The sequence below is a fragment of the Salvelinus alpinus genome, chromosome 6 (assembly GCF_045679555.1).
Source record: "Salvelinus alpinus chromosome 6, SLU_Salpinus.1, whole genome shotgun sequence".
NCBI classification, from domain to species: Eukaryota; Metazoa; Chordata; class Actinopteri; order Salmoniformes; family Salmonidae; genus Salvelinus; species Salvelinus alpinus.
Window position 1 is genome coordinate 83,164,653 of NC_092091.1, and position 24,945 is coordinate 83,189,597.

Genomic DNA, 24,945 nt, shown 5'->3' on the forward strand with positions numbered 1-24,945 from the left:
TGTTCCCAAACCACTGATCTGGGGTCATTGTTCCCTAACCAAACCACTGATCTGGGGTCATTGTTCCCTAACCAAACCACTGATCTGGGGTCATTGTTCCCTAACCAAACCACTAGCCTGGGGTCATTGTTCCCTAACCAAACCACTAGCCTGGGGTCTTTGTTCCCTAACCAAACCACTGGCCTGGGGTCATTGTTCCCTAACCAAACCACTGATCTGGGGTCATTGTTCCCTAACCAAACCACTGGCCTGGGGTCATTGTTCCCTAACCAAACCACTGGCCTGGGGTCATTGTTCCCTAACCAAACCACTGGCCTGGGGTCATTGTTCCCTAACCAAACCACTGGCCTGGGGTCATTGTTCCCTAACCAAACCACTGGCCTGGGGTCATTGTTCCCTAACCAAACCACTGGCCTGGGGTCATTGTTCCCTAACCAAACCACTGGCCTGGGGTCATTGTTCCCTAACCAAACCACTGGCCTGGGGTCATTGTTCCCTAATCAAACCACTGACCTGGGGTCATTGTTCCCGAACCAAACCACTGGCCTGGGGTCATTGTTCCCGAACCAAACCACTGACCTGGGGTCATTGTTCCCTAACCAAACCACTGGCCTGGGGTCATTGTTCCCTAACCAAACCACTGGCCTGGGGTCATTGTTCCCTAACCAAACCACTGGCCTGGGGTCATTGTTCCCTAACCAAACCACTGGCCTGGGGTCATTGTTCCCTAATCAAACCACTGACCTGGGGTCATTGTTCCCGAACCAAACCACTGGCCTGGGATCATGTGTCCTAATGTTTATGCATTGGATTAAAGTGTGGAAAACTGATCTGGGAAGAGTCAGTAAAAATCAGTTCTTAATGTCAAAATGCTTGAAAGTAAACTATATAGCATGCTTAGTTCAAGTTAACCGTCAGGCACAGACTTCAGATCAGTGTTTGCTCATCAGATCACCTTAACCATTATGGGAGGAAACAAAAACTGACCTAAGATCAGTGTCTAGGGTGATACTCAAATAGTAGAATACTGAGTAGATGGTGCCCTTCAGGAACCAATCTGATCTAGGATCAGCATGTACTGCCCAGGCCTTATCCTTTAACATTAGGTACACACACACAACCGACCTTGAATCAGTACTTACGTAGACTACAGCGGCAGTGAGGCCTCCTCCACACAGAACGGCGTACGCCACGTTGGTAGCAGAGCCACCGGGGATCCCGACGGACATCTGCCGCACTGGAACCACTGTAAGGAGACACAGTGGAGAGGGGGACATGGTTAGGGGACGGACCAGAAGAGACAGCTACCAAAGACTGTGGATAATGAAGATGTCATAAAGGCGGTTGACCAGTTTACCAAAAATGGTCACGTTCCTGTCTGTGAAAGATTCTTCCAAGTAGCAGCCACCACCGTAAAGCATGGAAGAGGTGTGATGGTGATTTGCTGGTGACACAGATTTATTTCGATTTCAAGGCACACTTAACCAGCGATACGCCATCCCATTTGGTTGGCGCTTAATTGGACTATAATTTGTTTTTCAACAGGACAAAGACCCAACACTCCTCCAGGCTGCATAAGGGCTGTTTGACCAAGAAGGAGAGTGATGAAGTGCTGCATCAGATGACGTGACCTCCACAATCACCCGACCTCAACCCAATTGAGATGGTTTGGGATGAGTTGGACCGCAGAGTGAAGGAAAAGCAGCCAACAAGTGCTCAGTATATATGAGAACTCCTTCAAGACTGTTGGAAAAGTATTCCAGGTGAAGCTGGTTGAGAGAATGCCAAGAGTGTGGAAAGCTATGATCAAGGCAAAGGGTGGCTACTTTGAGGAATCTAAAATATATATTCAGATTTTTTTAACACTTTTTTGGTTACTACATGATTCCATGTGTGTTATTTCATAGTTTTGATGTCTTCACTATTATTCTACAATGTAGAAAATAATAGAAGAAAAACCCTTGAATGAGTAGGTGTCCAAACCTTTGACTGGTACTGTAGATACAGAGGGAGATACACATATATACAAACTATAAAGCATGTAAATATATGAACAGAAAGCAAGTTGTACACTTTTTGTTCATCTACTCAGACAGTATCCAATCCCAGTTCATCCTACCAAGCTAAACACGACTAGCCAACCAATCCCAGTCCATCCTACCAAGCTAAACACGACTAGCCAACCAATCCCAGTTCATCCTACCAAGCTAAAACGCAACTAGCCAACCAATCCCAGTCCGTCCTACCAAGCTAAACACGACTAGCCAACCAATCCCAGTCCGTCCTACCAAGCTAAACACGACTAGCCAACCAATCCCAGTCCATCCTACCAAGCTAAAACCCAACTAGCCAACCTATCCCAGTCGATCCTACCAAGCTAAATGCAACTAGCCAACCTATCCCAGTCCATCCTAGTCCAGACCTGGGTTCAAATAATATTTGAAATAATTTCTAGTAGTTTCTGTGGTTGATTGAGCTTGCCTGGCTTAATGAACCAACAGACGGACCAACCCCCACCCATCTGGTGCTCCTAAAAGCCTGGAGCAAAAGCTCAACAAGGTATTTGAAAGATTTCAAACAGTGTTTGAACACAGATGTATTCTAGTCCTTGTTTTATGTCTGATACTGTGTTTGATTGGACAACCCCCAAGAAACATGTCCTGCTTTCCAAAGCCCTCCCCATCTAAACACATTTCATTTGGGTTAACGACACTTGAATCTTTGCCAATAGCATAGTGCTGATGTAAAATCCCTGTCAGACTGTAGGACACCGAATCATCTCCACAGAACCATCATATTGACGACACTAAAGAAAGACCCAAATGCAGCAATAGAGATAAGATCATAAATCTCCATAATGGGTTGTTATTGTTGTTGTGTGTGGGTGGCATGGTCCACATGGCCAGTAGGGCTGGGTGGACAGCAGTAGCCTAGTCTTCAGTAAACAGACTGCCAGGGTTGTTGTGTGTGGGTGGCATGGTCCACATGGCCAGTAGGGCTGGGTGGACAGCAGTAGCCTAGTCTTCAGTAAACAGACTGCCAGGGTTGTTATTGTTGTTGTGTGTGGGTGGCATGGTCCACATGGCCAGTAGGGCTGGGTGGACAGCAGTAGCCTAGTCTTCAGTAAACAGACTGCCAGGGTTGTTGTGTGTGGGTGGCATGGTCCACATGGCCAGTAGGGCTGGGTGGACAGCAGTAGCCTAGTCTTCAGTAAACAGACTGCCAGGGTTGTTGTGTGTGGGTGGCATGGTCCACATGGCCAGTAGGGCTGGGTGGATAGCAGTAGCCTAGTCTTCAGTAAACAGACTGCCAGGGTTGTTGTGTGTGGGTGGCATGGTCCACATGGCCAGTAGGGCTGGGTGGACAGCAGTAGCCTAGTCTTCAGTAAACAGACTGCCAGGGTTGTTGTGTGTGGGTGGCATGGTCCACATGGCCAGTAGGGCTGGGTGGACAGCAGTAGCCTAGTCTTCAGTAAACAGACTGCCAGGGTTGACAGGATTGGCTCTCCTCAGGCTAAATAGCCTGATCCCATCAACACTGGCAATGGTGGAGCATTTAGAACACAGACACAAATAAAACCCTCGTCCTTCCTGGACCAAAGATCCTCTCCTGCACCGTCACCCAAACACTCCCTAAAATCACACACACACACAACCAGTCAATCACACACACACACACAACCAGTCAATCACACACAACCAGTCAATCACACACACACACAACCAGTCAATCACAAACAGACACAACCAGTCAATCACACACACACACACACACACACACAACCAGTCAATCACACACACACACAACCAGTCAATCACACACACACACAACCAGTCAATCACACACACACACAACCAGTCAATCACACACACACACAACCAGTCAATCACACACACACACAACCAGTCAATCACACACACACACAACCAGTCAATCACACACACACACACACACACAACCAGTCAATCACACACACACAACCAGTCAATCACACACACACAACCAGTCAATCACAAACAGACACAACCAGTCAATCACACACACACACACACACAACCAGTCAATCACACACACACACAACCAGTCAATCACACACACACACAACCAGTCAATCACACACACACACAACCAGTCAATCACACACACACACACACAACCAGTCAATCACACACACACAACCAGTCAATCACAAACAGACACAACCAGTCAATCACACACACACACACACACAACCAGTCAATCACACACACACACAACCAGTCAATCACACACACACACAACCAGTCAATCACACACACACACACACAACCAGTCAATCACACACACACAACCAGTCAATCACAAACAGACACAACCAGTCAATCACATACACACACACACAACCAGTCAATCACACACACACACAACCAGTCAATCACACACACAACCAGTCAATCACACACACACACACACACACACACACACACACACACACACACAACCAGTCAATCACAAACAGACACAACCAGTCAATCACACACACACAACCAGTCAATCAATCACACACACACACCATAGAAACGACACAGCCACACGACATAAACCCAGTCAACTACACAGGAAAACGTGGCCGTGTTCTGCTGTCTAGTTCTGCTGTTAGTCCATTAGAGACGAGTAAAGTACTGCTATAGACGAATGTATACATTCAGCCCTGAGTAGAAAACACCAGGCATATAACGGTACCGTGGTGGTGTACAGGGGACTAGGTTCAAAGTTCAACATGTGTCCCAGAATGCAAAGGTCTGGGAGAGGGGCGCCTACAGGGAAAAACAAGAGAGACACTTTCTGTAAGTGGTGCCTCTGTGGTGTGTGTTCACCTGTCTCTGGGTGAGAGAGTGTGTGTTTACCTGTCTCTGGGTGAGAGTGTGTGTGTTTACCTGTCTCTGGGTGAGAGTGTGTGTGTGTTCACCTGTCTCTGGGTGAGAGAGTGTGTGTGTGTTTACCTGTCTCTGGGTGAGAGAGTGTGTGTGTTTACCTGTCTCTGGGTGAGAGTGTGTGTGTGTTTACCTGTCTCTGGGTGAGAGTGTGTGTGTGTTTACCTGTCTCTGGGTGAGAGAGTGTGTGTGTGTTTACCTGTCTCTGGTGGAGAGAGTGTGTGTGTGTTTACCTGTCTCTGGTGGAGAGAGTGTGTGTGTGTTTACCTGTCTCTGGGTGAGAGAGTGTGTGTGTGTTTACCTGTCTCTGGGTGAGAGAGTGTGTGTTTACCTGTCTCTGGGTGAGAGAGTGTGTGTTTACCTGTCTCTGGGTGAGAGAGTGTGTGTTTACCTGTCTCTGGGTGAGAGAGTGTGTGTTTACCTGTCTCTGGGTGAGAGAGTGTGTGTGCACCTGTCTCTGGGTGAGAGAGTGTGTGTGCACCTGTCTCTGGGTGAGAGAGTGTGTGTGCACCTGTCTCTGGGTGAGAGTGTGTGTGTGCACCTGTCTCTGGGTGAGAGTGTGTGTGTGCACCTGTCTCTGGGTGAGAGTGTGTGTGTGCACCTGTCTCTGGGTGAGAGTGAGTGTGTGTGTTTACCTGTCTCTGGGTGAGAGTGAGTGTGTGTGTTTACCTGTCTCTGGGTGAGAGTGTGTGTGTTTACCTGTCTCTAGGTGAGAGTGTGTGTGTGCACCTGTCTCTGGTTGAGTGTGTGTGCACCTGTCTCTGGGTGAGAGAGTGTGTGTTTACCTGTCTCTGGTTGAGTGTGTGTGTAGAGCAGCCCAGGCTGCAGTAAGGGAACAATGTACAGAAGGGAGCTCTCCAGCCCCACCACCCCTCTCACCTGTTCCTTCCATGTAGAGTATCACATTTCATCCTGCAGCTCTGTAGAGAACACATGTACCCTACCATACTGACATCTACCCCCGCAGGTAGCCTAGCGGTATCCTAATGGTAAGAGTGTTGGGCCAGTAACCAAAAGGTTGCTAGATCGAATCCCCGAGCTGACAAGGTAAAAATCTGATGTTCTGCCCCTGAACAAGGCAGTTAACCCACTGTTCCTAGGCCGTCTTTGAAAATAAGAATTTGTTCTGAACTGACTTGCCTAGTTAAATACATTTTTTTTTAAACACCCCACCTTTTACATAGAGGCCATTTAGCAGACTCTGGTCCAGAGAGACACACAGTCAATACATTCAACTAAGGAAGGACAAGACACATCACAACAGTCATTGCCAGTAAAACGTTCCTCAAAAAACACAGCCATCAGTTGTTACCAGACACTGATCCTGGTTGACCCAGAGCTACTCTGCTGCTCTCTCTAATCCCATGACACAGCAAGTGGCCTCCTGTCTGTTCCTGTGAAGGTTATTTATACAGGTAGATAGGTACTAATCAGTTAAGCTGAGCTAGAGGTCAGACGTGTCACAGACACACGAGATCCCAGTTTCCTCCCTGACAGCCAATCACAGCACAGTAGCATTGACCCCCCCCCCACCACCACCACCACCGATTCCTTCCAACTGAATAGAGACCATTCACACCAGTGGCACAACACAGGACTATACATGCATGAAGAAGTGCCCGCCCCCTACGTAGGCCCAAAGCCTAACCATGAGGCCCATCTGCCCTAGACATAGTAATGACTAGTGATCAATACGTCATTAGTCAGCTGAATATAATCCAGAGCGGGGTGTGCAGAAACACACAGAGCGGGGTGTGCAGAAATACACAGAGCAGGGTGTGCAGAAACACACAGAGCAGGGTGTGCAGAAACACACAGAGCAGGGTGTGCAGAAACACACAGAGCAGGGTGTGCAGAAACACAGAGCAGGGTGTGCGGAAACACACAGAGCAGGGTGTGCGGAAACACACAGAGCAGGGTGTGAGGAAACACACAGAGCAGGGTGTGCAGAAACACACAGAGCAGGGTGTGCAGAAACACACAGAGCAGGGTGTGCAGAAACACACAGAGGATAAAGCTACTGTTACAATGCATGTCTATGCTTCTAGCTGTAGATCAGGGGAAATATACATCCTAGTGTCAAAACATGTAGAGGATGAAGAGAGTCTAACATTTATAAAACAGGAAATTAAACCAGCACTGTTCAGATCTCCCTCAGGGCAAATTCCTTACGCAACAAAGCACACAGGGATTCTAGAGGAATGAAGCCAGACTAGAACTAGTCTATCGGTGAAGCTCGTGCATGGGAAAGTAGCTAGACTAAAAATACAACCCAAATCCTCTCTTCCCCTTGCTTTCACTCAAACCCACACAAAGCTATGAACCAAACAATAGCATGTTCTCTCTCTCCCTGACAAAACGCTTTGATGAGTCTGGGGGAGAATGAATTCAACTTCAACATCACGATCTGTTTGGATTAGAGAGTTTGACGCCTCTGCAGAACTCAACAGGTCAAATTCAAGTAGGGCTGCTATAGGCTAATCCAATGATCTATATACACACACAACCCCTATCCTATACACGCGCTACCATCACACGTGAAGAATATCCATAGGACACCATATAGACTACAACATCTCCACTTCGCCTTCAAATAAACAACGATTTAAGGGAATATATCAGATAAATACATGCACTTGATGCTTGGACGTTACATAACACCGATTATGTAGGTTTTTGGACGGGGATGCGCTGTTTCGTAACTAAATTGTGCAGAACTGCATGTTCTAATCTGTGTGGACATGGACACACCTCCCCAACGGAAAAGGGGGCGTACTGCCTCAACAAGCGCTCAGCAATAATGTAAGAATGAAATGATTACATGTAACTTTTCTTGCAATGTTTTTTCAATAAACTAGTAAAGAATGATGCAGTGGATCATCCTGGAATGAATAAAGTACATAAATGTCGCGCAATTTGAAGGAAACTGCATTGATTGAAATATCCTGAAATTGTGCATACAAATTCAGCCAATGTTGGATAAACAATCCAAATGTATAAAATCAATCTCAACTGTTTACACAGACGGTCATTAAAACCAACTGTAATTGCATTGACCTTCGCGTCAATCCCCACATCACGCACGCGTGACGCGTCAGCTAGGATGCAACAAACGCTTAATATAAAAATGACCCAAACAAATACAATATACTCCATCAAATTGGACCTCTTCTAATCCACTCACCATTTCTGGATAAGGGTAGGGCGACTGTCATTCGTGTCAGGAGCCCCAGTCTCTGCCAAGCCGATCTACAGAAAAACATTTCTGATCAAATCCAGGATCTAGTGTACAGTGCGTGTGGTGGTACAGGAGGCTTGCTGGATGACTGAGGAGAGACCAGCTGTGATCACGCAACTACAGACTGCGCTCGTTAGAGTGTAGGCAGAGAATTCACCAAAGAGAGAACACCCCCCTCCCCCCGCCTCTTTATAAACGTCATCCCCGACAGGTCAAAGGTTGACTTGACATGACACGTGATTTTTGGGGAATAAACAAAATAAAAGACTTTGAACAACATGTTCCAGGGGTTCTATATGGATTTCACTGAAATATTTGGGAGAGTTTGTGGTGGATTTTGTTATGCGTCAATGAGAATGGCAGACCAGATCTCGTTCAGGCATAAATGATCGATCGCCTGTTCAAGTGGTATAGTACCGTGGAGATGCCAGAAATACAGGCGGATCTTTATCAAAGTACAGTATGCACAGTTTGGTATTATTTCATATAATAACTTCAGCATAAGTCTAACTACCATAATATAACCATATTAGCATAGCCCTATTCGATAACAGGCTACATCTGAAAAAGATTAAGTCCAAACAAAAACAAAGTGTCCATATTAACCAATCCAGTCAAATGGCCATTGTCACTGTCAAAGTGCCTGTTGGATTCCCAGAGCATCTCATTCCCCTCTACTACTATGTATTAATGGATTAGGCCTCTCTCCTGCAGCGTGGAAGGACATGATTCCCAGAGCATCTCATTCCCCTCTACTACTATGTATAAATGGATTAGGCCTCTCTCCTGCAGCGTGGAAGGACATGATTCCCAGAGCATCTCATTCCCCTCTACTACTATGTATAAATGGATTAGGCCTCTCTCCTGCAGCGTGGAAGGACATGATTCCCAGAGCATCTCATTCCCCTCTACTACTATGTATAAATGGATTAGGCCTCTCTCCTGCAGCGTGGAAGGACATGATTCCCAGAGCATCTCATTCCCCTCTACTACTATGTATAAATGGATTAGGCCTCTCTCCTGCAGCGTGGAAGGACATGATTCCCAGAGCATCTCATTCCCCTCTACTACTATGTATAAATGGATTAGGCCTCTCTCCTGCAGCGTGGAAGGACATGATTCCCAGAGCATCTCATTCCCCTCTACTACTATGTATAAATGGATTAGGCCTCTCTCCTGCAGCGTGGAAGGACATGATTCCCAGAGCATCTCATTCCCCTCTACTACTATGTATAAATGGATTAGGCCTCTCTCCTGCAGCGTGGAAGGACATGATTCCCAGAGCATCTCATTCCCCTCTACTACTATGTATAAATGGATTAGGCCTCTCTCCTGCAGCGTGGAAGGACATGATTCCCAGAGCATCTCATTCCCCTCTACTACTATGTATAAATGGATTAGGCCTCTCTCCTGCAGCGTGGAAGGACATGATTCCCAGAGCATCTCATTCCCCTCTACTACTATGTATAAATGGATTAGGCCTCTCTCCTGCAGCGTGGAAGGACATGATTCCCAGAGCATCTCATTCCCCTCTACTACTATGTATAAATGGATTAGGCCTCTCTCCTGCAGCGTGGAAGGACATGATTCCCAGAGCATCTCATTCCCCTCTACTACTATGTATAAATGGATTAGGCCTCTCTCCTGCAGCGTGGAAGGACATGATTCCCAGAGCATCTCATTCCCCTCTACTACTATGTATAAATGGATTAGGCCTCTCTCCTGCAGCGTGGAAGGACATGATTCCCAGAACATCTTATTCCCCTCTACTACTATGTATAAATGGATTAGGCCTCTCTCCTGCAGCGTGGAAGGACATGATTCCCAGAGCATCTCATTCCCCTCTACTACTATGTATAAATGGATTAGGCCTCTCTCCTGCAGCGTGGAAGGACATGATTCCCAGAGCATCTCATTCCCCTCTACTACTATGTATAAATGGATTAGGACTCTCTCCTGCAGCGTGGAAGGACATGATTCCCAGAGCATCTCATTCCCCTCTACTACTATGTATAAATGGATTAGGCCTCTCTCCTGCAGCGTGGAAGGACATGATTCCCAGAGCATCTCATTCCCCTCTACTACTATGTATAAATGGATTAGGCCTCTCTCCTGCAGCGTGGAAGGACATGATTCCCAGAGCATCTCATTCCCCTCTACTACTATGTATAAATGGATTAGGACTCTCTCCTGCAGCGTGGAAGGACATGATTCCCAGAGGATCTCATTCCCCTCTACTACTATGTATAAATGGATTAGGTGGGCCTCTCTCCTGCAGCGTGGAAGGACATGATTCCCAGAACATCTCATTCCCCTCTACTACTATGTATAAATGGATTAGGCGGGCCTCTCTCCTGCAGCGTGGAAGGACATGATTCCCAGAGCATCTCATTCCCCTCTACTACTATGTATAAATGGATTAGGCGGGCCTCTCTCCTGCAGCGTGGAAGGACATGATTCCCAGAGCATCTCATTCCCCTCTACTACTATGTATAAATGGATTAGGTGGGCCTCTCTCCTGCAGCTTGGAAGGACATGATTCCCAGAGCATCTCATTCCCCTCTACTACTATGTATAAATGGATTAGGCGGGCCTCTCTCCTGCAGCTTGGAAGGACATGTACACCAATCACAAATATAAATGCAGCATGTAAAGTGTTGGTCCCATGTTTCATGAGCTGAAATACAACATCCCTGAGTGCTTCTGTCTGTAGTAAAGCCCTTTTGTGGGAAAAAACTCATTCTGATTGGTGCAGCCCACCCCCCAGAGGGTGGGCCTGGGCCCCCAGAGGGTGGGCCTGGCTGCCAAGTGGGTGGGCCTGGGTCCCCAGAGGGTGGGCCTGGCTGCCAAGTGGGTGGGCCTGGGTGCCCAGAGGGTGGGCCTGGCTGCCAAGTGGGTGGGCCTGGGTCCCCAGATGGTGGGCCTGGGTGCCCAGAGGGTGGGCCTGGCTGCCAAGCGGGTGGGCCTATGCCCTCCAAGAACCACCCATGGCTGTGCCCCTGCCTAGTCGTGTGAAATCCATACATTAGGGCCTTATTTATTTCAATGGACTGATTTCCTGATATGAACTGTAACTCAGTAAAATCTTTGAAATTGTTCCATGTCGCGTTTATACATTTTGTTCAGTATACATCAGAGACTAGGTTGCGTCCCAAATGGTAACTTTTTAGTGCACTATTTTTGACTAGGGCCCATAGGGAATAGGGTGGCATTTGGTATTCCCTATAGAGTGCACTACTTTTGACCAGGGCCAATAGGGAATAGGGTGCCATTTGGTATTCCCAATTTAGTGCACTACTTTTGACCAGGGCCAATAGGGAATAGGGTGCCCTTTTGGAGAGCCAAACACTCTGAATTTACAAACGCACCCTAAAGCTAACTGGCGAAGCAGCTATGGTTTCCATGGTTTCCAGGTGTTTGATGCCGTTCCATTTGCTCCGTTCCGGACCCTCAGCAGCCTCCTGTGGCCGACATACAGGGTGAATTCTCAATAAGTGGGACACCTTTTTGCGTTTCTGTCTTCTGTAACCTCTTCAGACATCTATCCAACATATTAGCCCAACACATGATACATTTCTGAAATCCTCAAGATGTTTCCTAATCACAAAAAAATCAGTTGGACTCGCTCTACTTTAACATTGGCGTCCCACAAGTGTCCATATTAGGCCCTCTTCTGTTTACCATCTATATAAATGATCTCCCACCTGCTTGCCCACAAGATGACATGCAGATGTATGCAGACAATACAGTCCTGTATGTACTGTCAAAAAACAGACAACATGCTGTTAACAAGTTAACTGAAGCTATGGTCCACGTCTCTAAATGGTTGGCTGATTCTTGCCTGCATTTAAACATTCACAAGACTGTTTGGATGTACTTCTGTAAGAAAACCATTGATTCTACCCAACGAGCTGTTCCGGTCAATGGGGAGAAACTCAACAGCTGTTCCGGTCAATGGGGAGAAACCCAACGAACTGTTCCGGTCAATGGGGAGAAACTCAACAGCTGTTCCGGTCAATGGGGAGAAACTCAACAGCTGTTCCGGTCAATGGGGAGAAACTCAACAGCTGTTCCGGTCAATGGGGAGAAACTCAAAAGTTGTGTCTAACTTCAATTATCTCGGCATCATTTTGGACTCTCAACTTCATGTTCAAGAAACAGGTGAAGGTCTGGCCCAGGAGTGTGAAGGTGAACGGAAAGGCTCTGGAGCAACGAACCGCCCTTGCTGTCTCTGCCAGGCCGGTTCCCCTCTCTCCACTGGGATTCTCTGCCTCTAACCCTGTTACAGGGGCTGAGTCACTGGCTTGCTGGTGCTCTTTCATGCCGTCCCTAGGAGGGGTGTGTCACTTGAGTGGGTTGAGTTACTGACGTGATCTTCCTGTCTGGGTTGGCGCCCCCCCTTGGTTTGTGCTGTGGTGGAGACCTTTGTGGGTTATACTCGGCCTTGTCTCCGGATTGTGATGTTGGTGGTTGAGGATTTCCCTCTAGTGGTGCGGGGGCTGTGCTTTGGCAAAGTGGGTGGGGTTATATCCTTCCTGTTTGGCCCTGTCCGGGGGTTTCTTCGGATGGGGCCACAGTGTCTCCTGACCGCTCCTGTCTCAGCCTCCAGTATTTATGCTGCAGTAGTTTATGTGTCGGGGGGCTAGGGTCAGTTGGTTACCTGGAGTACTTCTCCTGTCTTATCCAGTGTCCTGTGTGAATTTAAGTATGCTCTCTCTAATTCTTTCGTTCTCTCTTTCTCTCTGAGAACCTGAGCCCTAGGACCATATGTCAGGACTACCGGGCATGATGACACCTTGCTGTCCCCAGTCCGCCTGGCCTTGCTGCTATTCCAGTTTCAACTGTTCTGCCTGCGGTTACGGAACCCCTACCTGTCCCAGACCTGCTGTTTTCAACTCTTAATGATCGGCTATGAAAAGCCAACTGAGATTTATTCCTGATTATTATTTGACCATGCTTGTCATTTATGAACATTTTGAAAATCTTGGCGCTCTCTAATTTTCTCCTTCTCTCTTTCTTTCTCTCGGAGGACCTGAGCCCTAGGACCATACGTCGGGACTACCGGCCGTGGTGACTCCTTGCTGTCCCCAGTCCGCCTGGCCTTGCTGCTATTCCAGTTTCAACTGTTCTGCCTGCGGTTATGGAACCCCTACCTGTCCCAGACCTGCTGTTTTCAACTCTTAATGATCGGCTATGAAAAGCCAACTGAGATTTATTCCTGATTATTATTTGACCATGCTTGTCATTTATGAACATTTTGAAAATCTTGGCTCTCTCTAATTTTCTCCTTCTCTCTTTCTTTCTCTCGGAGGACCTGGGCCCTAGGACCATGCGTCGGGACTGCCGCCCGTGGTGACTCCTTGCTGTCCCCAGTCCGCCTGGCCTTGCTGCTATTCCAGTTTCAGCTGTTCTGCCTGCGGTTATGGAACCGCCACCTGTCCCAGACCTGTTGTTTTTCAACTCTTGATGATCGGCTATGAAAAGCCAACTGAAAATTATTCATGATTATTATTTGACCATGCTTGTCACTTATGAACATTTTTGAACATCTTGGCATAGTTCTGTTATAATCTCCACCCGGCACAGCCAGAAGAGGACTGGCCACCCCTCATAGCCTGGTTCCTCTCTAGGTTTCTTCCTAGGTTTTGGCCTTTCTAGGGAGTTTTTCCTAGCCACCGTGCTTCTACACCTGCATTACTAGCTGTTTGGGGTTTTAGGCTGGGTGTCTGTACAGCACTTCGAGATATTAGCTGATGTACGAAGGGCTATATAAAATAAAATTGAATTGAATTGAAGGTGTTGGTGGTTAACACGGTCATGTTTGGATTAAGCTTTAGGTTTACAAGACCTTCCTCTGGAGGCCACCGAACTATGTAGGTATGCTATGATGTTCTACCCATCTGAGTTATAGCATCACATGCTGGTCACTAGTAGGAGCTACCATTCAGAAACCAATTGAAAATCGCTCTACAAGCACTTTTATATAACAAACCAAAACAGTTACCACCATTGTCACATCATTTACAAACATCATTTATTCAGTCTGGGCAGCTTTAGGCCTTGTCTTTAAGATCCTGCATGGTCTTGCTCCTGCACCTCGGCCGGCATTTCACACTCAAGGAAATCACCTCCAGGACAACTAGGGCAGTAACTAGAGGGGACTGGGTTGTCCCTTTAACACACTGTAAACTGGGACAATCCTCCCTCTCAGTAAGAGCTATGACATACTGGAATACTCTGCCCACGTGGACTTGAGAAACTGGGACAGTCCTCCCTCTCAGTAAGAGCTATGACATACTGGAATACTCTGCCCATGTGGACTAGAGAAACTGGGACAATCCTCCCTCTCAGTAAGAGCTATGACATACTGGAATACTCTGCCCACGTGGACTTGAGAAACTGGGACAACCCTCCCTCTCAGTAAGAGCTATGACATATTTTTTTTATTTTTCCGTTATTTTACCAGGTAAGTTGACTGAGAACACGTTCTCATTTGCAGCAACGACCTGGGGAATAGTTACAGGGGAGAGGAGGGGGATGAATGAGCCAATTGTAAACTGGGGATTATTAGGTGACCGTGATGGTTGAGGGCCAGATTGGGAATTTAGCCAGGACACCGGGGTTAACACCCCTACTCTTACGATAAGTGCCATGGGATCTTTAATGACCTCAGAGAGTCAGGACACCCGTTTAACGTCCCATCCGAAAGACGGCACCCTACACAGAGCAGTGTCCCCAATCACTGCCCTGGGGCATTGGGATCTTTGTTTAGACCAGAGGAAAGAGTGCCTCCTACTGGCCCTCCAACACCACTTCCAGCAGCACCTGGTCTCCCATCCAGGGACTGACCAGGACCAACCCTGCTTAGCTTCAGAAGCAAGCCAGCAGTGGTATGCAGGGTGGTATGCTGCTGGCGATAACATACTGGAATACTCTGCCCATGTGGACTTGAGAAACTGGGACAATCCTCCCTCTCAGTAAGAGCTATGACATACTGGAATACTCTGCCCATGGACTTGAGAAACTGGGACAACCCTCCCTCTCAGTAAGAGCTATGACATACTGGAATACTCTGCCCATGTGGACTAGAGAAACTGCACTGATTACTACTCTTTTACATTTCAATTGAAAACATGGCTGAAATGTATCCAAACCTGTACGCATTAGTTATCTGTGGTTTCTCTCATGTTCCTGATGATCGTGTTGTTATTATGAATAGGTTGTTTTGCATTGTTTTCAGTGAGTATTTTGTATTTGCGTAGTGGCTGTGTAATGGCCCTTAACGGCCCCGGGACGACGGGTGCAAGTTATCTTCTGTCTAACCCCGGCTCATTTACATGGATGTAGCATCACTGGAATATTGTTGTTGATTCACGTGAACTGTCCCCTATAAATACAGAAATACATGTACACTGAGTCAAACACATCGTTTCAGTTTTTTATTTAACTAGGCAAGTCAGTTAAGAACAAATTCTTATTGACAATGACGGCCTAGGAACAGTGGGTCAACTGCCTTGTTCAGGGGCAGAACGACATATGTTTACCTTGTGGTTTCTCTGTAAGGGCTTAGTAACAATATCTTGTTATTTCTTGTCAAACCAAGAAATAAACGCGTCAGGATTACGATGTCCCAGTTTATATGATGTCCCGTTCTTTCCCGAATTCAATCTAAATTCGTGACAGGCTGTGACTTTCAGACCTAACGGGACTGTCACAGTCACATACAAGCAAAACATGTGTAAAATAAATGGAGCGCTATTTGCCTTTGTTGTGTCTTTTACACATCTGTGGGCCAAGGATCAGCGGATCAGCCAAGGATCAGCGGATGTGGATTTTAAATGGTGGTTGGAAACTAACTTAAAGGTGCATTACCGCCACCAACTGGCCTGGAGTGTGGACCAGAGACAGGGAAGGTCTAAATTCGACCCAATATTCTCATCTCCCTAAACTAAAGGGAACAGAATACATAACTAAATACTACATCCCCTGATGTTTCCCCCACTAGTTCACTTGATCCTGGCTCTTCAACCCCATTACTCCTCAGATCTAATAACAATCGCTCCCTTTCTCTCACATGTTTCTGCCACTGAAATACAACATGTTCCACTGTCTCCATCTCCTCCTGACAATGATCACACCTCCCAGTCGGATGTTTCCCCACCACTTTCAACTTAATGTTTAGCCGTGTGTGTTCCAGTCTCAGCCTTGTGACTACACTTTCCTCCCTTCTCTCTCGTCCTGAGGACCTACCTGCCCCCGCCCCCTCCACCTGTTCCTGGATGTTATACAGGAGTCTTCCCTTTCTCTCCCTGTTCCTGGATGTTATACAGGAGTCTTCCCTTTCTCTCCCTGTTCCTGGATGTTATACAGGAGTCTTCCCCTTTCTCTCCCTGTTCCTGGATCTTATACAGGTGTCTTCCCTTTCTCTCCTTGTTCCTGGATCTTATACAGGGGTCTTCCCTTTCTCTCCCTGTTCCTGGATCTTATACAGGTGTCCTCCCTTTCTCTCCCTGTTCCTGGATGTTACACAGGTGTCTTCCCTTTCTCTCCCTGTTTCTGGATGTTATACAGGTGTCTTCCCTTTCTCTCCCTGTTCCTGGATCTTATACAGGTGTCCTCCCTTTCTCTCCCTGTTCCTGGATCTTATACAGGTGTCTTCCCTTTCTCTCCCTGTTCCTGGATCTTATACAGGTGTCTTCCCTTTCTCTCTCTGTTCCTGGATCTTATACAGGTGTCTTCCCCTTTCTCTCTCTGTTCCTGGATCTTATACAGGTGTCCTCCCTTTCTCTCCCTGTTCCTGGATCTTATACAGGTGTCTTCCCTTTCTCTCCCTGTTCCTGGATGTTATACAGGTGTCTTCCCTTTCTCTCCCTGTTCCTGGATCTTATACAGGGGTCTTCCCTTTCTCTCCCTGTTCCTGGATCTTATACAGGTGTCTTCCCTTTCTCTCCCTGTTCCTGGATCTCATACAGGTGTCTTCCCTTTCTCTCCCTGTTCCTGGATCTCATACAGGTGTCTTCCCTTTCTCTCCCTGTTCCTGGATGTTATACAGGGGTCTTCCCTTTCTCTCCCTGTTCCTGGATGTTATACAGGGGTCTTCCCTTTCTGTCTATGTTCCTGGATCTTATACAGGTGTCATCCCTTTCTCTCCCTGTTCCTGGATGTTATACAGGTGTCCTCCCTTTCTCTCCCTGTTCCTGGATCTTATACAGGTGTCTTCCCTTTCTCTCCCTGTTCCTGGATCTTATACAGGTGTCATCCCTTTCTCTCCCTGTTCCTGGATGTTATACAGGTGTCCTCCCTTTCTCTCCCTGTTCCTGGATCTTATACAGGTGTCCTCCCTTTCTCTCCCTGTTCCTGGATGTTATACAGATGTCTTCCCCTTTCTCTCCCTGTTCCTGGATGTTATACAGGTGTCCTCCCTTTCTCTCCCTGTTCCTGGATCTTATACAGGTGTCTTCCCCTTTCTCTCCCTGTTCCTGGATCTTATACAGGTGTCTTCCCCTTTCTCTCCCTGTTCCTGGATGTTATACAGGTGTCTTCCCTTTCTCTCCCTGTTCCTGGATCTTATACAGGTGTCCTCCCTTTCTCTCCCTGTTCCTGGATCTTATACAGGTGTCTTCCCTTTCTCTCCCTGTTCCTGGATGTTATACAGGTGTCTTCCCCTTTCTCTCCCTGTTCCTGGATCTTATACAGGTGTCTTCCCTTTCTCTCCCTGTTCCTGGATCTTATACAGGTGTCTTCCCCTTTCTCTCCCTGTTCCTGGATCTTATACAGGGGTCTTCCCTTTCTCTCCCTGTTCCTGGATCTTATACAGGTGTCTTCCCCTTTCTCTCCCTGTTCCTGGATCTTATACAGGGGTCTTCCCTTTCTCTCCCTGTTCCTGGATCTTATACAGGTGTCCTCCCTTTCTCTCCCTGTTCCTGGATCTTATACAGGTGTCTTCCCCTTTCTCTCCCTGTTCCTGGATCTTATACAGGTGTCTTCCCTTTCTCTCCCTGTTCCTGGATCTTATACAGGTGTCTTCCCCTTTCTCTCCCTGTTCCACAACTCTGACCATTAGTTTTTAACCCCTGTTCTTATTAACCCCTTGGCTTCTGCTTTACTGATTGACAATTCCATCTCAACATTAGGATGTTTTAAGAGGCTGCTTGGCAATAATATCCACTTCCTCATTCCCCTCTACTCCCACATGAACTGGTAGCCAGAGGAACATCATAAATACCACAATCTGTCTCACCCTAGACAAGCACTGCAAGACCTCATACAATACATCCTGTCTGCTCTAAGACACACATGAATTTAAGCTCATCAGTGCTGCACATGAGTCAGAGCAGATGACTTGCACAAGGTACCCCTATCAGACTTAACATATGGACCCATGACATCACACATCCCTTCTGTAGCCTATAGATTTGTGGAATTTGTAGTTTTTCATGTGGAATTCTGTAGTTTTTCTATGACACCGTTGTCATGCTACCATCATGCTACGGTATTTCAATAATCCAGGATATTTTAACTATTCTGTTCTTGCCAGGGATATTACAATGACCAGCCCTCTTTCAATCGATTCAAAACATGAATACTTTCCTCCCTCTTCTCCCACTGTCCTCCCTCTCTCCTTCCTTACCCTCCTCTCCCTCTCCTCCCACTGTCTTCCCTCTCTCCTCCTCCTTCCATTCCCCTCTCCTCCTCCTTCCATTCCCCTCTCCTCCTCATTCCCCTCTCTTCCCTTACCCTCTCCTCCTCATTCCCCTCTCTTCCCTTCCCCTCTCCTCCCACCGTCCTCCCACTGTCCTCCCTCTCTCCTCCTCCTTCCCCTCTCCTCCTCCTTCCATTCCCCTCTCCTCCTCATTCCCCTCTCTTCCCTTACCCTCTCCTCCCTCTCTCCTCCTCCTTCCCCTCTCATCCTCCTTCCATTCCCCTCTCCTCCTTCCATTCCCCTCTCTTCCCTTCCCCTCTCCTCCCACTGTCCTCCCACTGTCCTCCTCCTTCCCCTCTCCTCCTTCCATTCCCCTCTCCTCCTCATTCCCCTCTCTTCCCACTCTCCTCCCACTATCCTCCCACTGTCCTCCCACTGTCCTCCCTTCCATTCCCCTCTCCTCCTTCCATTCCCCTCTCCTCCTTCCATTCCCCTCTCTCCTCCTCCTTCCCCTCTCTTCCCCTCCTCCTTTTCTCCCCAGAGTCCCCATTGATCTAACAAGGATGGATTGGTGAGAGTCAAAACAATCCTAACAGAGCTTCCACTTATCCAGCCACAGGTCAGTGATTATTGACCAGTATTAGAACAGAACAGGGCATGATTATCTGCTGGTCCCAGATCTGTTTGACTGTCTTGTCAAATCCTTCATGACAATGACCACAAGAGTTGGCAAGACAGCACACAAACAGATCTGGGACCAGGCTACTGTGCTGCTGCTACTTCTGCTGCTTCCGGTCCATCCTCTTCCCTTTCCTCAGGCTCCATGTCCCTATCACCAAGAAGAGAGGAAGGAAAGGAGGAAGGATGCATAAAGTATTAGAATGGGCCCTGAGCTGCTGGTCCATCCTCTTCCCTTTCCTCAGGCTCCATATCCCTATCACCAAGAAGAGAGGAAGGAAAGGAGGAAGGATGCATAAAGTATTAGAATGGGTCCTGAGCGGCTGGTCCCTCTTCCCTTCCCTCAGGCTCTGAGAACAGCAGAACACCACGTCCAACAGCAGACATTTAGACAGGAATGTCATCTCTCAACAGAGCATGACAAACAGGAAAAACATTTTGCAGTCTTTTTATTTATTTTATTTAACTAGGCAAGTCAGTTAAGAACAAATTCTTATTTACAATGACGGCCATCCGGAAGGCAAAAGTCCTCCTGCGGGGACGGGGGCTGGGATTAAAAATAAAAATATAGGACAAAACACACATCACGACAAGAGAGACACCACAACACTACATAAAGAGAGACCTAAGACAACAACATAGCATGGCAGCAACACATGAAAACACAGCATGGTAGCAACACAACATGGCAGCAGCACCAAACATGGTACAAGCATTATTGGGCACAGACAACAACACAAAGGGCAAGGTAGAGACAACAACACATCAGGCGAAGCAGCCACACCAGTCAGTAAGAGTGTCCATGATTGAGTCTTTGAATGAAGAGATGTAGAGACAAAACGGTCCAGAGTCAGTGGATAACATCCAGGACTGTGTCTATGTCTGTGTCTATGTCTATGTATGCTGACTGTGTCTGTGTATGCTGACTGTGTATATGTCTGTGTATGCTGACTGTGTATATGTCTGTGTATGCTGACTGTGTCTATGTCTGTGTATGCTGACTGTGTCTATGTCTGTGTATACTGACTGTGTATATGTCTGTGTATGCTGTCTGTGTCTATGTCTGTGTATGCTGACTGTGTCTATGTCTGTGTATGCTGACTGTGTATATGTCTGTGTATGCTGTCTGTGTATATGTCTGTGTATGCTGTCTGTGTCTATGTCTGTGTATGCTGTCTGTGTCTATGTCTGTGTATGCTGTCTGTGTCTATGTCTGTGTATGCTGACTGTGTCTATGTCTGTGTATGCTGACTGTGTATGTCTGACTGTGTCTATGTCTGTGTATACTGACTGTGTATATGTCTGTGTATGCTGTCTGTGTCTATGTCTGTGTATGCTGTCTGTGTCTATGTCTGTGTATGCTGACTGTGTCTATGTCTGTGTATGCTGACTGTGTATGTCTGACTGTGTCTATGTCTGTGTATGCTGACTGTGTCTATGTCTGTGTATGCTGACTGTGTCTATGTCTGTGTATGCTGACTGTGTCTATGTCTGTGTATGCTGACTGTGTCTATGTCTGTGTATGCTGACTGTGTATGTCTGACTGTGTCTATGTCTATGTATGCTGACTGTGTCTATGTCTGTGTATGCTGACTGTGTATATGTCTGTGTATGCTGACTGTGTATATGTCTGTGTATGCTGACTGTGTCTATGTCTGTGTATGCTGACTGTGTCTATGTCTGTGTATGCTGACTGTGTATATGTCTGTGTATGCTGACTGTGTCTATGTCTGTGTATGCTGAGTGTGTCTATGTCTGTGTATGCTGACTGTGTCTATGTCTGTGTATGCTGACTGTGTCTATGTCTGTGTATGCTGACTGTGTATATGTCTGTGTATGTCTGACTGTGTATATGTCTGTGTATGCTGACTGTGTATGTCTGTCTGTGTATGCTGACTGTGTCTATGTCTGTGTATGCTGACTGTATGTCTGTGTATGCTGACTGTGTATATGTCTGTGTATGCTGACTGTGTATGTCTGTCTGTGTAAACTCATGCTCCACAACACCTGCTGCGATTGGGCTTTTAGAAAGAATAACTGAGACACACAACGAGGTGTGAGTGTATCGACCATAGTGAGGCATAGTGAGTGTATCGACCATAGTGAGGCATAGTGAGTGTATCGACCATAGTGAGGCATAGTGATTGTATTGACCATAGTGAGGCATAGTGAGTGTATCGACCATAGTGAGGCATAGTGAGTGTATCGACCATAGTGAGGCATAGTGAGTGTATCGACCATAGTGAGGCATAGTGATTGTATCGACCATAGTGAGGCATAGTGAGTGTATCGACCATAGTGAGGCATAGTGATTGTATCGACCATAGTGAGGCATAGTGATTGTATCGACCATAGTGAGGCATAGTGATTGTTTTGACCATAGTGAGGCATAGTGAGTGTATCGACCATAGTGAGGCATAGTGATTGTATCGACCATAGTGAGGCATAGTGATTGTATCGACCATAGTGAGGCATAGTGATTGTATCGACCATAGTGAGGCATAGTGATTGTATCGACCATAGTGAGGCATAGTGAGTGTATCGACCATAGTGAGGCATAGTGAGTGTATCGAGCATAGTGAGGCATAGTGAGTGTATCGACCATAGTGAGGCATAGTGAGTGTATCGACCATAGTGAGGCATAGTGAGTGTATCGACCATAGTGAGGCATAGTGATTGTATTGACCATAGTGAGGCATAGTGATTGTATCGACCATAGTGAGGCATAGTGAGTGTATTGACCATAGTGAGGCATAGTGAGTGTATCGACCATAGTGAGGCATAGTGATTGTTTTGACCATAGTGAGGCATAGTGATTGTATCGACCATAGTGAGGCATAGTGAGTGTATTGACCATAGTGAGGCATAGTGAGTGTATTGACCATAGTGAGGCATAGTGATTGTATTGACCATAGTGAGGCATAGTGATTGTATCGACCATAGTGAGGCATAGTGATTGTATCGACCATAGTGAGGCATAGTGATTGTATCGACCATAGTGAGGCATAGTGATTGTATCGACCATAGTGAGGCATAGTGATTGTATCGACCATAGTGAGGCATAGTGAGTGTATCGACCATAGTGAGGCATAGTGATTGTATCGACCATAGTGAGGCATAGTGAGTGTATCGACCATAGTGAGGCATAGTGAGTGTATCGACCATAGTGAGGCATAGTGATTGTATCGACCATAGTGAGGCATAGTGAGTGTATCGACCATAGTGAGGCATAGTGAGTGTATCGACCATAGTGAGGCATAGTGAGTGTATCGACCATAGTGAGGCATAGTGAGTGTATCGACCATAGTGAGGCATAGTGAGTGTATCGACCATAGTGAGGCATAGTGAGTGTATCGACCATAGTGAGGCATAGTGATTGTATCGACCATAGTGAGGCATAGTGATTGTATTGACCATAGTGAGGCATAGTGAGTGTATTGACCATAGTGAGGCATAGTGAGTGTATTGACCATAGTGAGGCATAGTGAGTGTATTGACCATAGTGAGGCATAGTGAGTGTATTGACCATAGTGAGGCATAGTGAGTGTATTGACCATAGTGAGGCATAGTGAGTGTATTGACCATAGTGAGGCATAGTGAGTGTATTGACCATAGTGAGGCATAGTGATTGTATCGACCATAGTGAGGCATAGTGAGTGTATCGACCATAGTGAGGCATAGTGATTGTATCGACCATAGTGAGGCATAGTGATTGTATCGACCATAGTGAGGCATAGTGAGTGTATCGACCGTAGTGAGGCATAGTGAGTGTATTGACCGTAGTGAGGCATAGTGAGTGTATTGACCGTAGTGAGGCATAGTGAGTGTATTGACCGTAGTGAGGCATAGTGAGTGTATTGACCATAGTGAGGCATAGTGAGTGTATTGACCATAGTGAGGCATAGTGAGTGTATCGAGCATAGTGAGGCATAGTGAGTGTATCGACCATAGTGAGGCATAGTGAGTGTATCGACCATAGTGAGGCATAGTGATTGTATCGACCATAGTGAGGCATAGTGAGTGTATCGACCATAGTGAGGCATAGTGATTGTATCGACCATAGTGAGGCATAGTGATTGTATCGACCATAGTGAGGCATAGTGAGTGTATCGACCGTAGTGAGGCATAGTGATTGTATTGACCGTAGTGAGGCATAGTGAGTGTATCGACCATAGTGAGGCATAGTGAGTGTATCGACCGTAGTGAGGCATAGTGATTGTATTGACCGTAGTGAGGCATAGTGAGTGTATCGACCATAGTGAGGCATAGTGAGTGTATCGACCATAGTGAGGCATAGTGATTGTATCGACCATAGTGAGGCATAGTGAGTGTATCGACCATAGTGAGGCATAGTGATTATATCGACCATAGTGAGGCATAGTGATTGTATCGACCATAGTGAGGCATAGTGAGTGTATCGACCGTAGTGAGGCATAGTGATTGTATTGACCGTAGTGAGGCATAGTGAGTGTATTGACCGTAGTGAGGCATAGTGAGTGTATTGACCGTAGTGAGGCATAGTGAGTGTATCGACCATAGTGAGGCATAGTGAGTGTATTGACCATAGTGAGGCATAGTGAGTGTATCGACCATAGTGAGGCATAGTGAGTGTATCGACCATAGTGAGGCATAGTGAGTGTATCGACCATAGTGAGGCATAGTGAGTGTATCGACCATAGTGAGGCATAGTGATTGTATTGACCATAGTGAGGCATAGTGAGTGTATTGACCATAGTGAGGCATAGTGAGTGTATTGACCATAGTGAGGCATAGTGATTGTACCATAGTGAGTGTATTGACCATAGTGAGGCATAGTGAGTGTATTGACCATAGTGAGGCATAGTGAGTGTATTGACCATAGTGAGGCATAGTGAGTGTATTGACCATAGTGAGGCATAGTGAGTGTATCGACCATAGTGAGGCATAGTGAGTGTATCGACCATAGTGAGGCATAGTGAGTGTATCGACCATAGTGAGGCATAGTGAGTGTATCGACCATAGTGAGGCATAGTGATTGTATTGACCATAGTGAGGCATAGTGAGTGTATTGACCATAGTGAGGCATAGTGAGTGTATTGACCATAGTGAGGCATAGTGAGTGTATTGACCATAGTGAGGCATAGTGAGTGTATTGACCATAGTGAGGCATAGTGAGTGTATTGACCATAGTGAGGCATAGTGAGTGTATTGACCATAGTGAGGCATAGTGATTGTATCGACCATAGTGAGGCATAGTGAGTGTATCGACCATAGTGAGGCATAGTGATTGTATCGACCATAGTGAGGCATAGTGATTGTATCGACCATAGTGAGGCATAGTGAGTGTATCGACCATAGTGAGGCATAGTGATTGTATTGACCGTAGTGAGGCATAGTGAGTGTATTGACCATAGTGAGGCATAGTGAGTGTATTGACCATAGTGAGGCATAGTGAGTGTATCGACCATAGTGAGGCATAGTGAGTGTATTGACCA

General features: G+C 46.7%; 1 protein-coding gene across 1 annotated transcript in view; it reads right to left on the bottom strand.

Annotated features, from left to right (window-relative positions):
• LOC139579773 (calphotin-like) overlaps positions 1-8,332 on the bottom strand; it is a 28,073-nt gene extending 19,741 nt beyond the window's left edge. The window contains exons 1-2 of the mRNA XM_071408594.1: positions 8,098-8,332; positions 1,143-1,246 (exon numbers count right to left, since the gene is read on the bottom strand). Coding sequence (XP_071264695.1) covers positions 1,143-1,246; positions 8,098-8,176 — 183 coding nt within the window. The 5' untranslated portion in view covers positions 8,177-8,332. The remainder of the gene's footprint in view (positions 1-1,142; positions 1,247-8,097) is intronic.
• Between the last annotated feature and the right edge of the window lie 16,613 nt (positions 8,333-24,945).